The 9852-nt window shown below is 54.7% G+C and overlaps 1 protein-coding gene across 1 annotated transcript; it reads right to left on the bottom strand.

Annotated features, from left to right (window-relative positions):
• Positions 1–5700: 5700 nt before the first annotated feature.
• On the bottom strand, positions 5701–9160 carry NMUR1 (neuromedin U receptor 1). The gene is made up of 2 exons (XM_033516862.1): positions 8266–9160; positions 5701–7022 (listed from the first exon to the last, which is right to left on the bottom strand). The coding sequence occupies exons 1-2, from the start codon at positions 9158–9160 to the stop codon at positions 6619–6621; spliced, it is 1299 nt and encodes a 432-aa protein (XP_033372753.1). The 3' UTR covers positions 5701–6618.
• Positions 9161–9852: the final 692 nt, after the last annotated feature.

A 9852-nucleotide genomic window follows, 5' to 3' on the forward strand; every position in this document is an offset into this window, starting at 1 on the left:
GGGATGGGATGGGATGGGATGGGATGGGATGGGATGGGATGGGATGCAGTCATGGGGGTAATGGGAAATGCCAGGAAGGGAGAAATGGGCTCAGGGCTCACATTTCTTCCTGCAAGCAGGACCCTGAAAAGCAGGTGCCTGCCACAGTGAGGTCTGTCTGGGGAGGGAACTGCCCTGTGTGTGCTGAGGCTGCTGCCATGCTAGAGGACAAATGGAAGCCCCTCAGGGATTCCCCCTTCCGAGGAACATTCCCTGCTTGGGACTGAAGGAGAGCAGTGCTGCTGAGCTTCTTTGCAAGCTGGTACAAGTGTCAGGCAGCAAGGAGTTTTTATCAACTGTCCTGGAAGAGACCAGGCTCAAGAGCTGAGGAAAAACACATCTATGTCTATGACTCCATTTTCTGCTGACTGTTGGCAGCTCTTGCCCCTGAGGCACTGCCTGCCCTGCCAGGGCATGGAGAGGGTCTTGGAGAACCTGTCCATCAGTCTCTGCCAAATACCTGCTGGGAACTCCCATCCTGGCAGCCCCAGGCTGATTCCTGTGTGAAATACACAGCTTTTGACCTGGCTTGTAGCCCCAGGGCCAGCTGGAACCATCCTGTGCCTGATGTGAGCTCGGGGGCTGGCAGGAGGGGATGTCTCATGCTCAGTTTCAGCATCGTTAATGTGAGATGGTCATTAATGCGACACAGTCACTCCACCCGCCCAGGAAAGATAAGAAAGATGAGTTTGGCTTCCAAATCCTCTCAGACAGCTTTCTCCAATGTGCCACATTAAATAGTCCTGAACTGAGAAGACAAACTCACCCTGGCTGCCATGATAAGCACAAAGAGTGATAAACCCACATAATTAAAGTCTGCCACTGCAATAACGTAGCAGCAGAGACAGCTGGAGTCTAGCCCTGAGCCTGGGTCCATACTTGGGCTTTACTTGTTTTCATTCAAACTTATTTTTGAGACATTCAGCCCAAGCACTGCCAGGTGCCATGAGGGAGGGGAAAATGCCATCTGGGCATGGTGGAGTGGAGGAGCAAGGGCTGTTGTTCCCTTCCTGGCTGTAACACAGAGAAATCTTTAGCAGAAGCAAGTAGCCTCAAAACCATTTTGAAGAGGAGCTGACCTTATAGAAAAGTACATGGTTCATAAAGAGGCGTTTCCCCTTGAGGTACTACACCATTGTCCTTAGGACCGTGGTCAAGGAGAATAGGGACTGGTCAGGGATCAGTTTCACTGCTCCTAAATATATATAACACTAGAAAAAAGTTAGTTTTTTCCAATCTGGGCTCCCAGCCTTCCTCTTCATGCTGGACTTTGCTCCCAACGAGACCTGGAGGGTTGGTGCCCCCTCATCCACCACATCCCACCCAGAGGAAGAGGGGAGACCCTGGGACATGTGTGCTGGGGACCCTAAGCACAGCTTGTGGGGCTGTAGGAAAGCCCTTTGCAGACTGTCGTCCTCCAGGTCAGTCTCAGGGCTCTGAGCCCAAGCCCCCCCATCCTGCCAGCAATTGCAGCCAGTTGTTAGCAGTCCCCACTTGCCTCAGAGCTCAGTCATCCAGCCAACTTCAATCCATTTACTGCAGTGCTAATTATCTTTCCTCACTTTCATTTCTTAACCAAAGTGTCCCCATGAACAAAATTAAGCATCGCACAGGCTTCTCTGACATAAATTCTGCTGTCTTTAGCAACCACACAGTTGCTACAGGAGAAGGTGTGGGCTGACCAGTCTTCCTTTTCTAACCCATTGTTGTGGGGCTTTAACCCTGTCCCAGCTGATGCCTGAGAAGGTTCCCCGTGGCTTTAATGGGCTGTCCCTGCTAGGCTGTGGGGAAGGGCAGTGTGCATTGCACCTCTGGCCTTCCCCTCACCCTCACAGGACAGTGGATTTCAGACAGAACAACATGCAGTCCTTCACTTAGAGATGCCCTTTGTCCCTCTAGCTCTAGTGTTTTCCCTCCCCATGTGCTTAAGGTGGGGAGAGGCAGGGTACAAGGACCCCATCACTTCCCTGCACATGGCCTCATCCCTCCAGGGCTGTTGGGTTTGCTGTGACATAGAGGAGACTGTCCCTAGTGCAGGTGACAGTCACAGTGCACCACTGCTGACTCAGCCTGAGCATCCAGAGCTGCACCTGAGCTCCTCCATCCAGTCCCATGGCTGGGCTGTGCTCCCCACGCTGCGTCTTCCCAGCCTCCCTGCACTGTGTGGCTGCCTGGAAGCCGATTGCTGTGAGAATCCTGGCTCTTGGGGAAGCCACTGAGGCAGGAAGATGGGCTGCCTCTGGTATGGGCCTAAAAACTGAGCCCAGAGGCATCCCTGAGGAGCAGAAACAAATTCTACATATATACACTAGAGCTGGGCTAGAAAACATTCAGAGGTCCTGTCCAACCTGAACAATTCCATGATTCTGTGATTTCTTGCTGTCTGCCTCCCTGACTATCTCGTGCTGCCCATCATCATCTGTAGGCACTATGTGTTGGCTTTTCACCACCACCACTAGCCTGGGGAAGGGGAATAAATGAAATATGATTTGAAAAGCAACCTAAGCTCAAATCCAGCACAGTTTTCTGACATCTACATTTTCCTGCTTTCCCCTCCCCTAACAAAGGCTGGGATCTTGGTGGGAAAGGCTGCTGTGCTGCAGCCCAAACTTCCCCCCTACCCAGCCCTAGACAGGGACTGCTCACAAGGCTCACAAGGGCTTTGCCAAATTCACACTGTACGCCTTTTCCCCATCCCATGGCTGTGTGAAGGAAGGGAAAAACAACCCTTTCCTTGAAACCATCTTCTCTTGAAAAGGGGCGGCAAAAAAATCTGCTGGCACACCCTGGAGCCATTTATCATGGCTACAAATATACAAGGCAATTGCTGTAAAACTTGAGTTTGGCTCTCAAGGGAAAAAAAACCCACCCCATGCTTGTTGCAAACAATCACAGCACAAAAAAAAAAGCCTTACAAGGCTGGGACAGCCTCATAGATGGATTGCTTTTTAATCCCCAAAGCTATGGTGATAAATCTTTTCACTGGAAGCTCTGGAGATACTGTGTCACTTAGGACATGCAGCAACTGGGGGGAAAACAGTTCCAGGAGCTGAGCAGGCACAGGGGAGCAGGAAGGCTCTCCTGCAGCCAGGAGCAGGTGATTATGCAGGAGCTGGCAGCTGGACAGAAGCTGCTGTAAGTCTAGAGGACAGATGGACAAGTTTTGGAGAACAGCTCTTTGGAAACAAAGTGTTTGGAGAGGAGATGGTGGCATGGAGCCCAACCTGACCACGTGCTCCATATTGCAGGGACAGAGAGATGCTTCTCCCAGCTCCGAAGAAAGACACGGAGCAACAGCATCCACACATTCCCTGCACCTCCTGGTCCCTCAATTTACCTCTACTCTGACCTATCTGGGGTCTCTTGGGCTCTGAAATATTTATTTGATTCCTAGGCAGTGTTTTGGAGTGCTCCTTCTGCCCAGCCATGCTGAAGCACCAGCCATTCCCCAGGCCACTTAAATGGGTGGGAGCAGTGGGAACAACTTGCCCATCCTTGCCTTCTGCATTTCCCCATCCCACAAGGGCCTTTGCTTCTATACCACCTCCCTGGCAGGAATAATTCCTCTAATGTATACTGGGAGGGTGGCAGGGGCCAGGCTGATGCTGAGGCCTTAGGGCAGTGGGGATCATCATGTTCTTGGAGTAAACAGCTCTGTAAAATTCCCTTTCTGGGGGCTGTAATGAGCCTGAGGCAGGAAGAAGTCATCAACTACTGCCTTCCCAGTGGTGGAGATGTGTAAAATGCTCTTCATTAAACCATTCTCCCTGAGGAGATCAGTTCCTTTTTTATTAGGTTTCATGCAGATTTTACTATTAATTATAGGGTTAAAAGACTTGCCCAGAAGCCTTTGATCCCAGCATCTCTCAGGAGCCCAGCTGGCATGTGGTACCCGGGAAGTCTCCACTTCTGTTCTGCTCCACAAGTTGGGGAAAGTTTGCCCATACATCTCCACCCAGGAGATGGAGACTCCACCAGCTGTGCTGCAACTACATCTCTGCCAAGCTTTTGGGATGCTTTTCAGGGTGATCCTGGCCCAGCTGTGCATATGGAGTGGGTGGTGGGGCAGCCCCAGCATCATCACCCAATATATCAGGGCTTGAGCTGCATATTCCCCTCGAGCATCTCAGAGAGGGATCATCAAGGAGGATGAGGAGTCCCAGGCCAGGAGATGTCTGGGCAGCTGGGAATGCAAGGCTGGATAAAGGCAAAGCCAGTGCCTCACCTTTCTGGCTGCTCTGGACTCCATCCCAGCCATGCTGTGACCGAGGATCCTGTAAAAAAACCCCTGGGAACACATGTTCTGACACTGACCACGGTGCTTGAGCTGCAGCAGCCACAGCTGTATTCCTGCACAGCCTGGCTGTTCAGGAGCAGCTGGACAAGTTTGCCCAATGGGCAGCACAAGGGACCCCAAAGCTCCACATGGGCGTCTGTCACTACATTATAAATACTATAAATACTATCGACTGCCTATTAAAAAGCCATTCCCTTGAGATTTGTGGCTGAGGAAGCAGCTGGGTGAAGTGAGATGGGGCAGTAATGGCCATCAAGGAGGCATCAGTCACATCCACCCACGCAGCAACAAGGGGCCCCACATGGCTGCCAGGGTGCTGTCCCCTGCCAGGACCATCACCAACAGGAGAGAGAGAGAAGACAAAATAGACGGATTTCAGTGACCTCAGCCACTCTGACATCCTCCAGAGAGAGGCTGCAAGCAGTCAGCAGGACCCTGAAACACAAAGTTACTGCAGCCCAGTGCCCACCCTCACCCAGCAGGACCCCTCAAGGGCCAAGGAATGGCTTTGTCCATGGCAGATCTGGCTGTGGGATGGGGAGCAGAGGAAGCCAGCTGCACTCCCTCTGAACTAAGGACTGGGTGGATGGGGACAGGAGGGAGTGTGCATGCCCCAAACCCTGCCTCTTCTTGGTCCCTGGCCTGGCTGTGGTCCCGTGAGATGTGCTTAGGAGGGGCTGGAAGCAGAGCAGCAGCTGCCACTGCTCTGCCTGGGGCTTTCTCATCCAGTATTTCTGCTCAAGCAAGCCCCAGGCTAGCCCACACTGACCAGAGGCACAGCCATGTGATGCTGAGCCAGGGGAGCCTCCAGAGCCAGCCGTGAGGGAGCTAGATTGAGTAAGTAGTACAAAACAGGAGCTCAAACTGCTTGGGCGGTCCCTCAGCTCCCATTTCAGATCCTCAATATTTCATCCTTCTGGACCTGGTGTACACAGGGAAGTCAGCAGCATTGATCTGAGACAGGAAATCGATGGGTCCTTCCAGCCTGGGAGAGCATGACCAGCCAGCCCACGCTCCCTGGCATTTTCGTGACATTTTCCAAGCTGTGTGTCTAGGGAAGGACTGATGGCCACAGCTCCAGAGGCAACTGTCCCTCTACAAAGGCCCCAGCCCCAGAGAGACCAGGAAGGGTGCAGGCATCCCGCTTGTGCCCTCCCTGCTGTGCCCTCAGTGTCCCTGGACCTGCACACCCACCTCAGCAGCAGAGCCCCCACAGAGATCTGGTGAAACACCCCTGGTGTCCATCAACCTGGCATGTGGCCCATCCATCACCCACCCAGGAGCGTGGCCTGTGTTCAGTCCCGTGCTGGGAGCAGAGATGGAGGACACAAGCAGGACACAAATCAGGCTTTTTTTAATTCTCAATGAGGCTCAGCCCATGCAGGGCAGGGATGGAGGAGGGCTCCCCACATTCCCCACAAGTTCAGGTGACCACGGTGGGCAGAGGAAGAAGAGATTGGCGCCCACCACATGATGGTCAGAGAGAGGAGAGAGGAGCATATTCATGTGACACAGACAGTCATGGAGCTCTGCTTTGGCATTACAGACAGCTTGGCAATCCCTTTGTCCCATATTTTTCTCCCATGGACTCCAGCTCTGGAGGGAGCAGCCGTGCTCCTTCTCTTGCCCTCAGGGGGTTGGGAATGCAGGGCATGAAAAAGGTTGGGAGCAAGGAGCTGTACCAGCACCCTGCAGCCAGGCACCAGCTACCACCACTGAAGAAACATGCCAGAAAATCAGGGTCACATTTATGCCAGACAGCCCTGAAGAGGTCTCAAGGGAGAAGGCACCCACAGACCATTTTTTCCCCATGGGATTTTTCCACAGTCCCATGCAAACCTCTCACACCCTCCTGGGTCTCAGGCCAGCTGCAAACACTTCTGGGAGCACCCATCCATTCCTGTGTCCCAAAGCAGCCTGGGATGCCTAAGCCCCCAGCTCCAGTACCTGCGGGTTCACCCCACTGGGCCAGGAGGGATGGAATATTTTTAAGGATTGCTGACATATCCCTGACATAGAAGTCAGCTGTCCCCACACCACAAGGGATGCCCTGGCCTTGGCCAGGCCTGGTGCTGCATCCAGGGCACAGCAAGGCCACTGCCACCGTGTCCCTGGAGCAGTGCTGCTGATACAACCAGCCTTTCCATCCCAGTGGGACAGCACAGAGAGGCTGGGATTCCTCCATCACTCCTGCCCCGCTCCCCACCACAGAGTAAGTGCCACAGTCAGATGGATGCTGGTGGCAAGGAAAGCTGGTCCCAGAGTCCTTCCCTATCCTCTCTTCAGCAGAGGGACATTGTGTGGGTGGTGGTCTGGCCCCTCTCCATGTCCTCCAGCTCGAACTCCTCGGCGTCAGAGAGGGGCAGCCCGCTGGTGCCGGGCACGGGCTCGCACTCGGTGCTGCGGGTGGTGGTGCGGGTGACGCTGGGCGAGTACTTCCGTGCCCACGGCGGGCGGTGGCCGGGGCGGCACATCACCTCCTTGAACATCTCCCGGAAGCGGGTGGACATCAGGTTGTAGAGGATGGGGTTGGCGGCCGAGCTCAGGTAGAAGAAGATACCTGAGATGATGTGGACGTACTGGAACATGTGGAGCATGTTGCTGGTCCAGGTGGAGACAAAACTCCAGACGAGGCGGTCGGTGTGGAAGGGAGCCCAGCAGATCCCAAACACCACCACCAGCACAACTGTGAGGAGACAAAGACCTGTTGTTACTGAGGGGATGGGGATTACCAACCCCACAGAGATCTCCAGTCCCTGGCCATGCACTGCCCCATTTAATCTTTGGCCATAGCAAAGAAGCACGAGAGAGAGGAAAAAGGAGGGGGTAAAGGTCCCCTCAGTGCCTTCTGGGCTTGTCATGGCAGGGCTGGAGGTCTGGACAGGATCTCCTCCCTCCATCTCCTGCTGCTGCTACTTCAGGCCCTTCTGTGCTGCACTTCACCACTCACTGGCAGGCAGCTGGCCCTGTCACAGCCAGGCAGCACAGCTGGGGGACTCACTCCCCTATTGGCATCCAGCCTCCATAAACCTCCATAAACCATCACCAGCAAAGTACAAGGAGCACAAGCTGTTTGAGACCTTTCCTTGTGCTCTGGTTTTGATCTTTTTTTGTTTTGTTTTATAACCCAGCTCTGCTGATGGAAAGGGAAGGGTGTACATACCTGTATGTGTATGTACAGGTAGTCCTGGGGTCCTCTGCCATACCCATGCCACAATGCATCTCTGTGGCATGTGGGGACAGGTCCCCCTTTGTGCCCAGCCCAAGTGCCTTGGACAGCAGAGTTACCACTTGTCTGGGAGGTGGTGGGGAAGCAGCCCTAGCCCTGCTGTCGGACAGGGCTGGGCAATCTGCCATCGCCGTGCCATCACGGGACTGGGAGCGTGTGGAGGTCAGCGTGCCGGGGACAGGCAGCTACCCAAGGGCAGCCAGCTCCCAGTGCTGGGAAGGGGGCCAGAGGCTCTGGAACCATGCTGGGAAGGGGAGAAAGAGTAAAGAGGAGTGGGAAAGAGGATGTTTCAATCCAGCCTTGGGTCATTGCCCCATTAGAGTCACAGAGACTGTGGGGCTGGGCAGAAGTGCTGCCCTCTGGGAAATCCCACCACTGCCACCAGCATTTGAGGTCTGGATGGAGGGATGGGGAGTGGGTTCCCCCATCCCAAACCACCTCCTTTCTCTTTCTCACCCTGCACTTCCCTCAAGGAGGGGTGTATGGCTTGGAGGGAGCTGGCACAAGCAATCCTTGGTGCTGGACTGGAATCAGCAGATCTACCTTTGCCCTAACACCCTGCAAGCCAGACCCACAGCCTTCCTCTGGTATGACCCAGCCTTGGTGTTCTGGACTGTCCGTGACTCAGTTTCCCCCAGCACCCTCCCAACACAGCCTTGGGAGACACTCCCTGGCTCTGCCATCCCCAGCACCGACTCACACAGCATCTTTGTGACCTGCCTCCTCTTGACTTTCTTCTGCCCCTGGGTGTTGTGGCAGCTGTGGCTGCTGCCAGTCTTGGCTCCCAAGGCTTCCAGCATCTTTTCTTTCTTGAGCTGCAGGCCAATAAGAAGGTAGAGGACACTGATGGTCCCCATAGGCAGGAAAAAGAAGACAATGGTGGTGACCTGGATGATGAGATTGTAGGTCAAGCGTGGTTTCACCAGGGTGCAGATCTCTGAATCGGGCACCCGCCCCCGTCCCGGCACGTAGAGAGGCTGCAGCCCATGGAGGCTGGTATTGGGGATGGAGCAGACGACCGACAAGACCCAGATGGTGACAATGACCCTCTTGGCGTGGTTCCTGGTCACCACGTACTTGGCTTTGAGCGGGTGCACCACAGCGATGTAGCGCTCTACGCTCAGGGCTGTGACGTTGAGGATGGAGGCGAAGCAGACGGCCTCGAACAGCAGCGTCTTGAAATAGCAGCCACTGGCCCCCAGCAGGAAGGGGTAGTTGCTCCACATGTCGTACAGCTCCAGTGGCATCCCCAGCAGCAGCACCAGCAGGTCAGACACGGCCAGGCTGAACAGGTAGTAGTTGGTGGGTGTTCTCATGAACCGGTGCCGGAGGATGACGATGCAGGTGAGTGTGTTGCCCACAGCCCCCACCAAGAAGATCAGCAGGTAAATGACACACACTGGGACAAAGAAGTTGGACCGTCGAGGTCCCAGGTACTTATCCCGCAGCTGCTCCTCTGTCAGGTTGGCATCCTTAGGGTCGAACAAGGTCTCTGGGTGAGTCCTGTTGCTGAGATCAGGGCTGATGGGCTCCACAGAGAAGTCTTGCTGGGGCAGGGGGAACTCGGAACTGGAGCAGTTGACATAGGGATTCATGACTGAGGAGAGATGGAGAGGTTTGCAGGATGCTTTCCCGACTTCTCTGCTCCCCCTGCTCCCACTCTCCTTCTCCCCACTGGTGTCACAGTGCCAGGATTCTGCTGATCACCAGGGCTCTGCACTCTCGCACCCATCCTGCCCAGACACAGCCTTTCCCTTGGGAAACCACACAAGACCTCCACCTAAACTCCCTCAGGTCTTCCAAGTGCTTTTTATCCCATTTCCCTTCTGCAAACAACCCTGGCAGCTCCCCAGTCCACCTTAACCCCTTTGCCCCATCAGGGAATGTCAGCAAGGCTGTCCTCCTTTCCTGCTCTGTAAGCAGAGCGGGATACAGCCCCAAAAAGCCAGCCCCAAAAATCTCTCCTGGCCGCAGTTCTACCGGATATGTAGAACGGCTGGCAGGGCAACCAATAAAACAGCCAGAGGGAAAATTGATTTTCTAACATGATAAGGACTTACGGCTTGTTGGGAAACTCCAGATGAAGGCTGAGGTCCCACCACCCCTGCGCCGGACAGGGTCAGGGCTGGGGAGGGAGCGTGGGAGGGGATGGAGGCTTCACTGCCTTAAGAGGCAGGCAAATGAAATCCTGCCGCTGCTTTCCCCTCGCAGCTCAGCTCGGAGAAGCCGCCTGCCCTTCTCCACCTTCTCCCGCTTGTCCGCTGTCAGCTGAGAGGCTGAGGGGCTG

This window comes from Parus major, chromosome 9 (genome assembly GCF_001522545.3).
Source record: "Parus major isolate Abel chromosome 9, Parus_major1.1, whole genome shotgun sequence".
Classification (NCBI taxonomy): Eukaryota; Metazoa; Chordata; class Aves; order Passeriformes; family Paridae; genus Parus; species Parus major.